This window comes from Lepidochelys kempii, chromosome 25 (assembly GCF_965140285.1).
Source record: "Lepidochelys kempii isolate rLepKem1 chromosome 25, rLepKem1.hap1, whole genome shotgun sequence".
NCBI lineage: Eukaryota > Metazoa > Chordata > Testudines > Cheloniidae > Lepidochelys > Lepidochelys kempii.
The window spans coordinates 4,544,629-4,561,321 of NC_136404.1; the positions used below are offsets into that span (position 1 = coordinate 4,544,629).

Consider the following 16,693-nt stretch of genomic DNA (forward strand, 5'->3'; position numbering starts at 1 on the left):
TTGTCTTGAGTTGTATCAACCCAGGCACCAAAACATCTTTAGGAATCCTCCAAAACAATGAGAGGCCACGAGCTGGCACAGATTAAAGAGATTCTGAGAAGCCCTGTTCCTGAAAGGATCCCAGGACATCCTCATTGAGAGACTGCGTATATACTTCCCATGTATGAAGGCATGAAGAAAATTAAGAGCTGGTTATAAATACTGTAATGTCCATCCAAGTCAGTGGTCACAGTTCATGCAAGAGGTCCAATAGCCAGGAGATCCAATCCAAGGGAAATGTACAGTGTAGTAGCTGGTGGAGTCAGACAAGACAACAAGACAGGATGAGATGGGGGCAACAAGACAGAATCAAACGGGTCCATGTAGCAACTAATGGGCAATGGCTTGATGCTCAGACAAGCCCTGAAAGTAAGCAGGAAGTTTGTTTATTTATATATATATATATATAGAGAGAGAGAGAGAGAGAGAGAGAGAGAGTGTGTGTGTGTGTGTTATAGTCACTAACCAGGGTCAAGATCGTGTGGCCAAACAGGAAGCAGAACGCTGGAAGCTGGCCCACCCAAGTCTATGAATTCCCTGTTAACTGGATGAGTTGGTGTGGTGCGTTGGCCACGGTTGTTTTCCAAGAACCCAGTGGGCCTGGCTTCAAGACCAGGACTCGAGATCAGGCCCTAACAAATACAAATGTTGATATCAGGATTGACATCAGTATTTTTAAAAAAATGACTCCCAATGATCTTGCTGTTATGAAGAGACTGCTCAATGTTGAAGAGTTATTAAAGCTTTTTCTTGGGAACCTCCAAATAAAGATCAAATGAAGCTGGGTGAGATTTCAGCTAGCAGTCAAATCAATGGCCAACGTTCTAAACTACAATTTTTTTCTTGCTATAGCACTGCAGAAAAGTGATCTGTCAGAAAAATAAAACTTATGTCACAGCAAGCATTATAACTCAATGAAAGCTCTTCGTTATTTTGGACAGAGCTCTCAAAATGAAGGTAGCTTTTTATCCATGACAGAGAATTCTTGACAATACTACGCCAAGTCATTGAAGCTTGAGGCAACTCTTACTCCTCACTTTAGCATTTTTTTAAATTTAGAGGCCTTAATACCAGCAGTATGGATAGACACTCTTTCTGAAGCTGTAATTTGAAAATGTATCTGTATATATGTCTTCCTAGAGCTTGCAGAGTTTAAAATAAGCCTTACAGAGGAACCTTTTGGCAGGTGAAGTCCTGAATCATGATTTTCTGAAGACACTAGTGAATATTGCATTACCCTTGGATTTCCTCATCTTGAATGTATTTTTGAGAGACAAGAATGCTTCGTCAGCATTATCTGCACAGTGCAAGTTGTCTTCTTAAATGCAGTTCTATTCTGAAAAGCGGGTAAAAAATGTCATCATGCAGTTCCATATTTATTGTGTCTCCATATCAAATTTATGCAGTTTAGAAATATTATTTCGTAACAGTCCTCCCTGCAAATTTCACACAGGCTAATAAAGTTCACAGGTCTGAGGGCAGAATATGGCCTAATATATATATATATATATATATTACTGTCAGTGATGCACAAAGGGAAAAAATAACCCAGCTAGACTCCCAAGAGCCCAGGCTGAGTTTGCAGAGCGGACAGTCACACAGTATTTTTTTTCCTTTGTAAACTGAGCAAATATGATAATCAATGAGAGACAAACATGGAATCCAACAAAGTGTACGTAACACAGAGACTCAATTTCAGAGCAGAATTGCACTTTAGAAGCTGTCTAAATCATCCCGTTCAAAAGTCATCTGGCGTCCAAGTCAAGGAGTTCACGTTTGCTTAAAAAGGAAGGAATTCTATACTACTAAGATTTTCTGGATTTTGCCTTCATTCCATCTTTCCTCTTTAGCAATGGTGGAAAAGAGGAAAGATGGCTATTCCTTTTGGATGAAAGGGATTAAGAGCTCTCAACTTTTCAACTTCATTTAACAAGTTGTTTTTGATGGAATTAAAATTTGGCCTTGAAGGGAAAACTTTAGTGTACTAAGATGGCAGAAGGATGGAAGTAGATGGCCAGACACTGCTGAGTTGACTTGCAGGCATATTTATGGTCTTTGGCAGCAATACTTTTAACAGACAGTTTGCTATCATTTGGAGAGGCCCTTGTCATCACAGCCCCACATACTCACTCCCAGGAAGGTGGAAATGGCATTTTCTCTACTGGATCTGCTCTTCTCCTAACCTTGAAGTTGAGGGACAAGAAATCACAAAATGGAGAACTTGCCCAGTGGTGCTGATACTAAGGTAAAGGAAGACCATTGCTGGGAATCTTCCCTGAAGCAGGGTAGAGGAGAAAAACAGTCAGTGAAGAGCTGTTGCTGCGGCCAAACTGTTTCTTTGGTGCAGAAGCAGGGCCAGCTCAGCCAAGAAGCTCCTTTGAAGCACCACGTCAGAGGCCCAACCACCACTTCGGCAAAGCAGAGGAAAAACAGAATGCAGGAGACAGAAGTGTTCAAGAGATGGGGATGGCTTCCCAGCAGCGGGAGTAAATCTGGAAGAGCCAGCCAAGAAGGTAAGAAGAGCAAGGTGCTTCAGAATACAGCTAACACTGAGCACAGTGGCAGCTCAATTGCATTTGGTTATCAGAATCTCCTCTTGCCACCAAAAAGTCGAGCCAGCTGCCTCTGTGGACGAGTGGGAGAGACCTACCCAGCAGTGAGTCTTCTGGATTGACCGACGGACCCACATATGAGAAACACTTCTTCACAGAACATGTAGTTAACCTGTAAAATTCATTACCCCAAGAAGCCAGAGAACTAAATATTGCAGCTGGATTTAAACAGGATCTGGATAAATTTATGACCAATAATAATTTGTAGTTACATATGTTAAGATGTGGACTGTCAAATTTCATCCTTCAATGATCACTGCAGAGGCCTAGAATAAATCCTCCCACCGCGACCATGAATACAAGCAATTAGCTGGTGTTTTATGATTTTTTTTGCCTTCTTCTAAAGCTTCAAATAATCATTGCTACAAGCAAGATACTAGACTTGAAGGACAAATGTTCTCATACATTATGGCTAATCCTATGTTCTTAAAATGCCTGATTTAACCATCATCCTACATGTATTCATTTTCACTCTACTTCACGACCTTAAGGATTCCAGAAAAATGAGGCAAAATTCTCAACAACTTCAAAAGAAATTTTGTCTGAGAAAGGACTTCAGGACTTAAAGTGAATAGTTTCCTATGTCCATTTACCTACAGCAACTGGTTCTAAAACCTTAAGTGTGTTATGGATTTGTAGAGCCCTTGAAAAGCCTCTAGTCAAAAAGTACCCTTGAGCAAAACTTCATGACAAAATGCTTATTATTGTATGTTTGATTTGCTTTTTAAATAGAATTATTTAACTAGCTTAGTTAAATATGAAAAAATTCTGAATCAGAAAGATAATCTAGCTGAAAATATAGTGACCCAATTTGATCCTGAAGGGAAAAGCAGCAAGAAAACATGAAGAATTTTTAATATTAAATATACCCTCAACATGAGATGAACTCAATACCTTTGAACTATAATAACAAAAAATGAACAGAATCATACAGATTTATTCCAGTGGGCTAAAGAGACTTTGCAAAAAGAAAAGGAGTACTTGTGGCACCTTAGAGACTAACAAATTTATTAGAGCATAAGCTTTCGTCAGTTATCCATGGGAATTTAAAGCTATTATTTTGGCCACTAGAGGGAACCTATACAGTCACAAAAATGAAACAAACATTTAGAATTCACAGGTTTTAAAGTGAATCCTAATACGTTACCAGGACCAGATGATATTCACCCAAGAGTTCTGAAGAAACTCAAATATGAAATTGCAGAACTACAAACTGTGGTATGTAACCTATCATTTAAATCAGCTTCTGTACCAGATGACTACTCCTGAGGGCATTCTGTGCAAAAAAAAAAATAAATAAAAAAAAAAAATTCTGCAAAATTCTGCAATTTTTATTTGTCAAATAAATCTGGAGGCTCCAGCATGGCACTGGGAAACACAGGCCACTGGCTGCACAGGGTGGGAGATCACTGTGCTGCTCCGCCCCCGAGACATGGATTCAGTGGTGAGGCTGCATCCAACCCTGACAAAGCGCAAGGACTGGGCCTGCCCCAGAAACACCCCAGGGCCCTGCCCCTCCATGCCAGATGCACCAGGTGTGAGCTGGCAGGCTCAACAAGGCAGGATCCAAGTGTGTGTGTGTGTGGGGTGGGGGAGTTAGTGCAGGGGGATACAGGTGTCAGTTGAGAGGGTGCTGTGTGAGGCAATCTGGGTGCAGTGGGATCTGCATGGACGGGGGTTGTTGGGGAGTTCTGTGTGCAATGATAATGGGACTCTGCATGGGGATCCAGGTGAAGGTGGTTGGGGCTCAGCAGCGGGGGGTCTGGGTGTGGGAGGAATAGAGCTTGGCGGGGGTCCAGATGCTGGGGGAATGTGGTTCAGTGGGGTGGGGATCCAGGTGCAGCTGGTTGGGGCTTGGTAGGGTGGGGATCTGGGTGCAAGTAGTTCCGCGGATTGGTCCAGGGGGCAGGGAGGTTGAGGCTCGGAGGGAGAGTCTGGGCGTGAGGGGGTCTGGATGCATGGGGGTGGGCAGATGGAGGAGCAGCACCTTGTAAAGTGATCCCTCCCCCTGCAGCTGATGGGTGCAGGAAGCGTGGAAGGGAGAGTTTCCAGAGCTTCCTACAGACAGGGGAGAAATCTGGGGTGGGTCTGCCATAGCCCCGGATGCCGTACAGGGGAAGAGGAAGTCCCACCCTCCCCAGCCCAACTGACTAGAAGCTGAGCCCAGCACAGCATAGGAGCCACCAGCTGGGTCTTCCCCAGTCCCGCCCCCTGCCCCACAGTGATTTACCTCTTTGCTGGCTGCCCTGGGCACCCGAAACATGCTGCTGGGGAGGGTCTCATGACCGCTCTTGTGGCTTCCTTTTGGTTCCCCGTCAAAGTCATTTTTCTGCGGGGAAGCAAAGAAATCTGCAGGGGACAAATTCTGTGCATGCGCAGTGGTACAGAATTCGGCCTGGAGTAAGATAACTGAAGGATAACGAATGTGATGCCAATTTTTTAAAAAGACTCTAGAGGCGAACCCATCAATTGTAGGCCGGTAAGCATAACTTCAGTACCAGCAAACTGGTTGAAACTATAGTAAAGAACAGAATTATCAGACACACAGATGAACACAATTTGTTGGGGAAGAGTCAACATGGCTTTTGTAAATGGAAATCATACGTCACCAATCCACAGAATTCTTTGCGGGGGTCAAAAAACATGTGGACAAGGCTGATCCAATGGATATAGTGTACTTAGATTTTCAGATAGCCTTTGACAAGGTCCCTCTCCAAAGACTCTTAAGCGAAGTAAATTGTCATGGGATAAGAGGGAAGGTCCTCTCATGGATCAGTAACTGCTTAACTGATAGGAAATAAAGGGTAGGAATAAAAGGTCAGTTTTCAGAATAGGGAAAGGTAAACAGTGATATCCCCCAAGGGTCTGTACTGGGACCAGTACTGTTCAACATATTCATAAATTATCCGGAAAAAGAGATAAAGAGTGAGGTGGCAAAATTTGCAAATGATACAAAACTATTCAAGGTAGGTAAATCCAAAGCTGACTGCGAATAGTTACAAAAGGATCTCACAAAACTGGGTGACTGGGCAACAAAATGGCAGATGAAATTCAATACTGATAAATGCAAAGTAATGCCCATTGGAAAACATCATTCCAACTATACATATAAAACGATGAGGTCTAAATTAGCTGTTACCACTCAAGAAAGATCTTGGCATCATTGTGGCTAGTTCTCTGAAAACATTAACTCAACGTGCAGCAGCAGTCAAAAAAGCTAAAAATGTTAGAAACCATTAGGAAAGGGATAGATAAGAAGACAGAATATATTATATTACCTCTATATAAATCCATGGTACATCCACATCTTGAATACTGTGTGCAGATGTGATCGCCCCATCTCAAAAAAGATAAATTTGAATTGGAAAAGATAAAGAAAAGGGTAACAAAAGTGATTAGGGGTATGGAACAGCTTCCATATGAGGAGAGATTAATAAGAGTGGGACTTTTCAGCTTGGAAAAGAGATGTCTAAGGGGGGATATGATTGAGGTCTATAAAATTATGACCAATGTGGAGAAAGTAAATAAGGAAGTGTTATTTACTCCTTCTCATAACACAAGAACGAAGAGTCACCAAATGAAATTAATAGGCAGCAGGTTTAAAACAAACAAAAGGAAGTATTTCTTGGGGGGAGGGATAGCTCAGTGGTGGGGGGAGGGATAGCTCAGTGGTTTGAGCTTTGGCCTGCTAAACTCAGGGTTGTGAGTTCAATCCTTGAGGGGGCCATTTAGGGATATGGGGCAAAAATTGGATATTTGTCCTGCTTTGAGCAGGGGGTTGGACTAGATGACCTTCTGAGGTCCCTTCCAACCCTGAGATTCTATGATTCTATGATGACACAACGTAAAGTCAACCTGTGGAACTCTTTGCCAGAGTATGTTGTGAAGGCCAAGACTGCAACAGGGTTTAAAAAAGAACTTGAAAAGTTCATGGAGGATAAGTCCATTAATGGCTATTAGTCAGGATGGGCAGGGATGCAAAACCATGCTCTGAAGTGTCCCTAGCCTCTGTTTGTCAGATGCTGGGAATGGGCAACAGGGAATGATCACTTGATGATTACCTGTTCTGTTCATTCCCTCTGAAGCACCTGGCATTGGTCACTGTCAGAAGACAGGATACTGGGCTAGATGGACCATTGGTCTGACCCAGTATGGCTGTTCTTATGTTTATAGCGAAGTCTGTGCAAGCAAAAATGCACGGGAGTCAGTTTTGTGCTTTTTGCCTCCTCAACAAAAATGTGACATGCACTGTCCCTATATTTTTTACTATAATTTTCTCTACAAATAGGGCATGCTGTATATTTTTTTATATTTAATTATATTTCAATATGTAAATACAGCCAGAAGCTTGAGGAATGGGCCTGATTTTTTCTAACTACTAATGGGCACTTAGTAAATTATTTTTCACCTGAAATTTGAGTAATGTACATTAACCCATAAAAGGACTGATCTTCCAAAGTTATAAGTTACTTTCACATTCTTATAAAATCCAATCCTCTATAAGCAACAGTATGTCCAGCTTGGTTTCAAGTCACCACTGTGATTTGTATTTATACTCTATCAGTTCATGTCATATGTAGATAGCTCTCTTTCTCTTACATGTATGAGGATAAATATTTGTGCATTCAGTTTCTTACAAATCTTTTTCTGAAACATTAGTATGAAGTAACATTTGTGTTCAAGTTATGACATTTAATGAACTGGAAAAAATTAAACCACCACCACAATTTCACAAAAATTTTCACACCCTTAAGAGAAGATTTAAGGCATTTTCCAAAGTTGCTAAAAAGTCTAATTAAGCTACTTTTGACACTTTACCTGCAACTGATACTCTGCTGCCAATAAACCTTTAACATTTTGAACCTCCCAGTACCGTACATATTTTGAAATAACACACTAAAGTTGAGAACACTGGGTTCCTGTAGCACTCACTTGACTGGTAGTAAGAGTCTGTGGCAGTGTGTTGAGGCTGGGTAGCAACTGGCTGGTAGTACTGTTTGCTCTCATAGCTGCTTGCAGATGTAGATCGTCCATAACTATAACCATCCTGTATATGAAATTCCAACAGAACAAAAAAGAAGCCAAATTATGAACACACAGCCCAATGCTACAAAAATAAATAGATAAATTAAGCATTCTTTAGAAAATTGATTGCAATTAGTTGGACTCTACCAAAATGGCTAAAAGCTTTTTTTATGCATTCGTTCATGTCAACTGGGAAGAACAAGTTAGTTTATAGTAGGAAAAAATCAAAAAGCCTCCCAGATTTCATTCTACATCTATTGATTCAAAGTTTATAGTCCTTAGACTTTAGGAAATTAAAACTATGCATGTTCTTAGATTTGCACTTGTTTTGGCTCTCTAGTAATTTGGTCTGATCCCTCAGCATTTACTGATATAAATGTAGCACTTATGTATATTCAAAAAGGTAGCAAATATACTAGAGCCCGCAAGTCCAATATCTTGAAGAATTTAACAGAAAAATCCTTTAATACCAATATATTAATTTTATAATTAATAGCTGTATTATCTCGGTGCCTGGAAACCCCAATTAAGGATTGGAATCCATTGAGCCTGTACAAATGTAGCATAAAAGACAGTCCTTGTCCCCTTTTCAATTAAAGATTGGAAATATATGAAGTGAAAAAACAAAACAAAACAAAAAAAATCAGCCTTATTCTGCTTCCCAGGCAAAAATTTATACCATGCAATTAATGTGGACAAATGTTGCTCAGATAAGTTACCAATTAAAGTGTCACCAAAAGGTTTTGTGGATAGATACCTGGTAGTTTGGTGTTGTGGTAGGCTGGGGGGTAGGTTCCTGCTGCCGAGTTCCATAACCATAGTCCTGTCCTGAATGTGACTGGTATGCTCCATAGGCAGCAGTTGCAACTGGCCTGGCAGCCTGCACTGGGGGTGCATAAGATGGAGTCACAGGAGTTTGCTGGACAGTGTAGCTTGCCGCAGTGGTTGGATGGGAATAAGCTGTAGCAGGCTGAGTGCTGAAAGACAAGATGAACAATTTAAAGTCTACAGCAGCACAAGGTTTTTAAACTGGGCATAGGTTTCATACACAAAATCTGACACTACATTTTCATCTCATCAATCAAGCCAGTACACATTATTTCAGTATTAATCAAAGGATACATACGTAAAGTCAATGTTGAAACTTAATACTATGATCAAAACTGGAATTCATATAAAGAAAGGAAGGATGTGAAGAGGTAGGGTACTAACAATATATTTGTGTACAATCTGACACCATCAATTATCAACTAGCAGCTTTATTGGGGTAAAGGGGAGACTTTTAACTTCCCTGATTTTAGAATATTAATTTCCATGGTCTGATCCAGGAACAAGCCATTTTGAATCCTTTCCTCTAATTCAACATATATCTTGCTCTGTGGCCAATTACATTTCCGTACCACAACCGTCGTACTAGAGTACGAGTGTAAACAACATTGCGGAAAAATGTCTCGCCTCTAACACACTTAGAGTGTACACAGAACTTCATCCAGCAGTAGGGCTAAGAACAAAAGGCCGTATCATTAGTCATGCCTGACTAATCTAATTGCCTTCTATGATGAGATAACTGGCTCTGTGGATGAGGGGAAAGCAGTGGACGTGTTATTCCTTGACTTTAGCAAAGCTTTTGACACGGTCTCCCACAGTATTCTTGCCAGCAAGTTAAAGAAGTATGGGCTGGATGAATGGACTATAAGGTGGATAGAATGCTGGCTAGATGGTCGGACTCAATGGGTCGTGATCAGTGACTCCACATCTAGTTGGCAGCCGGTATCTAGTGGAGTGCCCCAAGGGTCGGTCCTGGGGCCAGCTTTGTTCAATATCATCATTAATGATCTGGAGGATGGCGTGGACTGCACCCTCAGCAAGTTTGCAAATGACACTAAACTGGGAGAAGTGAGAGATATGCTGGAGGGTAGGGATAGGGTCCAACGTGACCTAGACAAATTGGACGACTGGGCCAAAAGAAATCTGATGAGGTTCAACAAGGACAAGTGCAGAGTCCTGCACTTAGGACGGAAGAACCCCATGCACCGCTATAGACTAGGGACCGAATGGCTCGGCAGCAGTTCTGCAGAAAAGGATCTAGGGGTTACAGTGGACGAGAAGCTGGATATGAGTCAACAGTGTGCCCTTGTTGAGAAGAAGGCTAACAGCATTTTGGGCTGGAGAAGTAGGGGCATTGCCAGCAGATCAAGGGAAGTGATTACTCCCCTTTATTCGGCCCTGGTGAGGCCACATCTGGAGTATTGCGTCCAGTTTTGGGCCCCCCACTACAGAAAGGATGTGGACAAATTTGAGAGTGTCCAGCAGAGGGCAACAAAAATGATTAGGGGACTGGAACACATGACTTATGAGGAGAGGCTGAGGGAACTGGGATTGTTTAGTCTGCAGAAGAGAAGAATGAGGGGGGATTTGATAGCTGCTTTCAACTACCTGAAAGGGGGTTCTAAAGAGGATGAATCTAGACTGTTCTCAGTGGTAGCAGATGACAGAACGAGGAGTAATGGTCTCAAGTTGCAGTGGAGGAGGTTTAGGTTGGATACTAGGAAAAACTTTTTCACTAGGAGGGTGGTGAAACACAGGGATGCTTTACCTAGGGAGGTGGTGGAATCTCCTTCGAGGTTTTTAAGGTCAGGCTTGACAAAGCCCTGGCTGGGATGATTTAGTTGGGGATTGGTCCTGCTTTGAGTAGGGGGTTGGACTATATGACCTCCTGAGGTCCCTTCCAACCCCAATATTCTATGATTCTATATCCTTAATTAATGTAAACCAGTGAGCATCTGGCCCAAGGATGATAGGATCTGGGTTTCCTCAGTTTACCTTTCATCATTGGTTACTTCTCCAATGAATCTCATTTTTCTGCACATATTAAATACTGTCATTTTATATTTATAGAGCATTTTTTAAATATACATGCTCTCATCAACATGTTAACATGACACCACGCAGGTTTAGAACAGATAATACTAACCAATCTCTAAAGACCAAGACATTGCAGCCAACAGCATTTAAGCCAGGAGACCCCAGTAATTTAAGTTTAGTGTCCATTAAGACAGACAATAACAGAACCAGCAATTCTCTGAAGCACTCAATTCCAAGTGTAATTTATTTAAAATTCCCCACTTAATTTTAAGCAGTACTACTTGTTCTTAATGTAGTCATTGATAAACCACACATTCAGGCAACATTATTTTCCACGACACTCGCTCTCTGTTTTTGGAGAAAGATTCTCCATTTGCAACATCACCACATCTCTCTCTCTCTCTCTCTGACAAAAGTGAACTAGACATGGCTCTTTCTGAAGAAGCCACTCCAAGCTTCTGCCAGAGAAAGGTGCTCAAGAGAAATACTATAGATGCAATATGCTATCTTAAGTACTCATATGTCCTCCATCACCTCACAATCTTTAACACACATTTATCCTCACAACACCCTTGAAGGCATGGAAGTACTATTAAACCCATTTTACAGATAGGGAATTGAGGCACAGGAAGACCAAGGGTATGTCTACACTATGAAATCAGATCGATATAGAAGTGGATTTTTAGAAATCTATTTTATACAGTCGATTCCATATGTCCACACAAAGCTCATTAGGTCGGCGGAGTGTGTCCTCACTACTGTGGCTAGCATCAACTTACGGAGCGGTGCACTGTGGGTAGCTATCCCAGAGTTCCCACAGTCTCTGCCGCTCATTGGAATTCTGGGTTAAGCTCCCAATGCCTGATGGGGCAAAAACATTGTTGCAGGTGGTTTTGGGTAATGCTGTCAGTCACCTCTCCTTCTGTGAAAACAATGGCAGACAATTGTTTTGTGCCTTTTTTCCGCGCAGACGCCATACCATGGCATACATGCAGCCCGCTCAGCTCAGCGACACCGTCACTGTTGTGTCCTGGGTGCTGCTGGCAGCAGATGGTGCAGTAGGACTGCTAACTGTCGTCATACACCGCTTCCCCTGCAACTCTGCTCTGCTGCTATTGTCTCAATAGCGAATTTCTCCATGTTGTCTGTCATGGGCTCCAGGGTATATGTGTTCTTTCTCTGGAAATGTGCGCAGTGCTAACTGTCGTCCTCCACCACTTCCGCTGCAACTCTGCTCTCCTGCAGACGCCATACCACGGCAAGCATGGAGCCCCCTCAGATCACCGCGGCAGTTATGAGCATTGTAAACACCTCGTGCATTATCCTGCAGTATGTGCAGAACCAGAACCTGCAAAAGCAGGTGAGGAGGCAATGGTAGCAGAGTGACGAGAGTGATGAGGACATGGACACAGACTTCTCTCAAAGCACAGGCCCCAGCAAATTGGACAACCTGGTGGCAGTGGGGCAGGCTCATGCCATGGAATGCCGATTCTGGGCCCGGGAAACAAGCACAGACTGGTGGGACCGCATAGTATTGCGGGTCTGGGATGATTCCCAGTGGTTGCGAAACTTTTGCATGCGTAAGGGCACTTTCATGGAACTTTATGACTTGCTTTCCCCTGCTATGAAGTGCAAGAATACCAAGATGAGAGCAGCCCTCACAGTTCACAAGCAAATGGCGATAGCCCTCTGGAAGCTTGCAACGCCAGACAGCTACCGGTCAGTCGGGAATCAATTTGGAGTGGGAAAATCTACTGTAGGGGCTGCTGTGATTCAAGTAGCCAATGCGATCACTGAGCTGCTGCTATGAAGGGTAGTGATTCTGGGAAATGTGTACATCATAATGGATGGCTTTGCTGCAATGGGATTCCCTAACTGTGGTGGGGCGACAGACGGAACGCATATCCCTATCTTGGGACCGGACCACCAAGGCAGCCAGTATATAAACTGAAAGGGGTACTTTTCAATGGTGCTGCAAGCACTGGTGGATCACAAGGGACATTTCACCGACATCAACATGAGATGGCCGTGATAGGTACATGCCACTTTCATCTTCAGGAACTCTGGTCTGTTTGAACAGCTGCAGGAAGGGACTTACTTCCCAGACCAGAAAATAACCGCTGGGGATGTTGAAATGCCTATAGTTATCCTTGGGGACCCAGCCTACCCCTTAATGACATGGCTCAGGAAGCCATACACAGGCACCCTGGACAGTAGTCAGGAGCTGTTCAACTATAGGTTGAGCAAGTGCATAACGGTGGTAGAATGTGCATCTGGACGTTTAAAAGCGTGCTGGCGCAGTTGACTGACTCAGTTAGACCTCAGCGAAACCAATAATCCCATTGTTATTGCTGCTTGCTCCACAATATCTGTGAGAGTAAGGGGGAGATGTTTATGGTGGTGTGGCAGGTTGAGGCAAATCGCCTGGCCACTGATTACATGCAGCCAGACACCAGGGTGATTAGAAGAGCACAGCAGGGCGCTCCGCGCATCAAAGAAGCTTTGAAAACCAGACTGGCCAGGCTATGGTGTGACAGTTCTGTTTGTTTCTCCTTGATGAAAACCTGCCCCCTTGGTTCACTCTACTTCCCGGTAAGCCAACCGCCCTCCCCCTTCGATCACCGCTTGCAGAGGTAATAAAGTTATTGTTGTTTCAGAATCATGCATTCTTTATTAATTCATCACACAAATAGGGGGATAACTGCCAAGGTAGCCCGAGAGGGGTGGGGGAGGAGGGAAGCACTGGGTGAGGTGGTGGATGAGGGAAGGACAACGCTACACTGCACTTCAAAACTTATTGAATGCCAGCTTTTTGTTGCTTGGGCAGTCCCCTGGGTTGAAGTCGTTGGGTGCTTGGAGCCCCTCTCCCCCCGCGTTCTTGGGTGTCTGAGTGAGGCGGCTATGGAACTTGTGGAGGAGGGCGGGCGGTTACACAGGGGCTGCAGTGGCGGTCTGTGCTCCTGCTGCCTTTCCTGCAGCTCCACCAGATGCTGGAGCATATCAGTTTGATCCCCCAGTAGCCTCAGCATTGCATCCTGCCTCCTCTCATCACGCCTCCCGCACCTCTCCTCTTGCTCCCGCAACCTCTCATACTGCTCATCCCTCCTGTCCTCGCGTTCATTTTCTGCTTTCCTGGACTCTGACACTGTTTGCCTCCAAGCATTCTGCTGAGCTCTTTCAGTGCGGGAGGACTGCATGAGCTCAGAAAACATTTAATCGCGAGTGCGTTTTTTCCGCTTTATCATCTGCGCTAGCCTCTAGGACAGAGATGATCAGGGGAGCATTGAAACATCTGCAACTGTGGGAGGAAAAAAAGGGAGAGTAGTATTTTAAAAGACACATTTTAGAGAACAATGGATAGACTCTTTCACAGTGAACCAAGCTGTTAATATTACATAGCACATGTGCTTTTGGTACAAGGTCGCATTTTGCCTCTTATATTGAGCGCCTGCCGGTTTGGTGTGAGAGATCACACACACAGGGCCGGGCAACAGAATTCGGCTTGCAGGCAGCCATGGTAAGCCACAGTGTTTCGGCTTCTTCAACCTTCAAAACATGTGGGAATGGTTTCTCACAGCAGCGCCCTCCTTTCCCATACCAAGCACCTATTGGGTTAGCCATTTAAAAGGAGGGGCTGTGGTTTTCCAGTTAACCTGCAGCACAAACCCAACTAACCACACCCCCCCTCCACACCCACCCAATTCTCTGGGATGATCACTCTCCCGAGGATAACACAGAGAGATAAAGAACGGATGTTGCTTGAATGCCAGCAAACACCGGGACCATACGCTGCCATGCTTTGTTATGCAATGATTCCAGACTACGTGCTACTGGCCTGGCATGGTAAAGTGTCCTACCATGGAGGACGGAATAAGGCTGCCCTCCCCAGAAACCTTTTGCAAAGGCTTTGGGAGTACCTCCAGGAGCGCTTCATGCAGATGTCCCTGGAGGATTTCCGCTCCATCCCCAGACACGTTAACAGACTTTTCCAGTACTGGCCGCAAATGCATCCCAAGTCTTCAGGGCAAATTAATCATTAAACACGCGTGCTTTTAAACTATGTATTATATTTACAAAGGTACACTCACCAGAGGTGCCTTCTCCAGCTTCATGGTCCGGAAGCCCGCCTTGGGAGGGTATTGGCTTCAGGATGATAAACAGTTCCTGGCTGTCGGGGAGAATAGTTTCTCCACTTGTCTGCTGTGCACTATCATCCTCTTCCTCCTCATCGCCAAAATCCTCATCCCTGTTGCACGAGACTCCCCCCTTGCAGGAGTCCACAGACAGGGGTGGGGTAGTGGTGGGGCCTCCCTAGAAGTGCATGAGCTCATCACAGAAGTGGCATGTCTGGGGCTCTGACCCAGAGCAGCCGTTTGCCTCCGGTTTTTTGGAAGGCTTGCCTGAGCTCCTTAATTTTCAGGCGGCACTGTTGCGGGTCCCTGTTGTAGCCTCTGTCCATCCTGCCCTTGGAGATTTTTGCAAATATTTTGGCATTTCGTCTTTTAGAACGGAGTTCTGATAGCACAAATTCGTCTCCCCATACAGCAATCAGATCTAGTACCTCCCGTTTGGTCCATGCTGGAACTCTTTTGTGATTCTGGGACTGCATGGTCACCTGTGTTGATGAGCTTGCCATGCTGGCCAAACAGGAAATGAAATTCAAAAGTTCCGGGGGCTTTTCCTGTGTACCTGGCTAGTTCATTTGAGTTGAAAGTGCTGTCCAGAGTGGTCACAATGGAGCATTCTGGGATAGCTCCCAGAGGCCAATACCATCAAATTGCGTCCACACTACCCCAAATTCGACCCAGCGATGTCCATTTCAGCACTAATCCCCTCAGCAGGGAGGAGTACAGAAATTGATTTTAAGAGCTCTTTAAGTCGACAAAAATGGCTTCGTCATGTGGACAGGTGCAGGGTTAAATTGATCTAACACTGCTCAATTCAACCTAAACTCGTAGTATAGACCAGGGCCAAGTGATTTGCCCAGGGTCACACAGGATGTCTGAGGTGAAGGAATTGAAATTGGTTATTCCATAGCACAGGCTAGCACTTCAGCCATTGGCCCATCTTTCCTCTCACTGCACTTCCAGTCCAAGGAATTCTGGGTACTATAATGCCTCAAGATCACACTTGTCCATTAAAACTAAAATTAATGGGAACTACATATGTATATTCAGAATATTCTTCACACTGAATTTAGAATTCAATATTACTGTTTTATTTTAAATAGCCTGGATGGCCACTTACTCCCCCAGACACAGTCCAAACTGTGCATACTATACTGTTGTCTGTTTGGTACATTTGAAAGAGTTATATAGTGTGAGAAAAAAATTATGTATTTTGCAGTTACATTCATCCTTCTTCACTAAAAGTACCAATTAAGGCAAAAATTGTATCACTGGTGATAGCTAATTTTTTTAACATTTATATTTGTGTGGGTATGTGAAAGAAAGAGATAATGTAAATGGAAACCAAGATAAAGCATGCTTGTGACCAAACACCTTCTCAATGGTTGGTTATTTATCAAGCATCCATAGACACACACATAAATAAGGGGTGTTTATTGAACATAAGGAGAGCAAATTAAAATATAATTAAAAGCCATCCTCCCAAAATTCAAACAGCCAATGCAAATGAATTGTTCCAGTACAAACAAGGAAAGGTCATCAATATGCAACCAAGATTGGTCATTGTAGAATCCATCTTTGTGATGAAGTTTAAAATGTTTATTAAAATAGGAGAGCACTACATAACACAGTTTTTGTAAGTATGTATTACTTTGCTGTAAAGCCCCTTGGTAAAGACAAATAAGCAGAGACATAGTTTATTTGCAGCTTCTATTAGTAGTGGTGTACAATCCATTGGAGCAATGATGTGGGGCAATCTCATTTTCCACATTAGTACATCAAAGAAGTAGGATCTCCCAAAGAGTATGTTGACCAATCACAAACATTAGAGCGGGACATTTCTGATGAAACTAGGTATGACTAGGAGGAAGACCATGAAGAAAAACAGGTTCTAGTAACACACAAATATCCTGGAAGTCAACAGTGAAGGAGAATATATATTATAGTGTAAATACCTGAGATTTCAATTTTTTTTTATTTTGGATCAAAAGCCTGAATGGATCGGGGCTTTGCAAAGCAGGATTA

The 16,693-nt window shown here is 43.4% G+C and overlaps 1 protein-coding gene across 6 annotated transcripts in view; it reads right to left on the minus strand.

Moving 5' to 3' along the window:
• Positions 1-16,693, minus strand: part of LOC140903365 (zinc finger RNA-binding protein) — a 95,815-nt gene that overhangs the window by 52,707 nt on the left and 26,415 nt on the right. The window contains exons 1-3 of one of the 6 annotated variants that reach the window (XM_073324583.2): positions 13,605-13,830; positions 8,433-8,653; positions 7,584-7,712 (exon numbers count right to left, since the gene is read on the minus strand). In XM_073324583.2, the coding sequence (XP_073180684.2) occupies positions 7,584-7,712; positions 8,433-8,653; positions 13,605-13,753 (499 nt within the window). In that variant the 5' untranslated portion in view covers positions 13,754-13,830. Of the gene's footprint in view, positions 1-3,818; positions 3,870-7,583; positions 7,713-8,432; positions 8,654-13,604; positions 13,853-16,693 lie in introns of those variants that run through there. The other 5 variants (XM_073324579.2, XM_073324580.2, XM_073324584.2 and 2 more) reach the window with 5 other exon arrangements.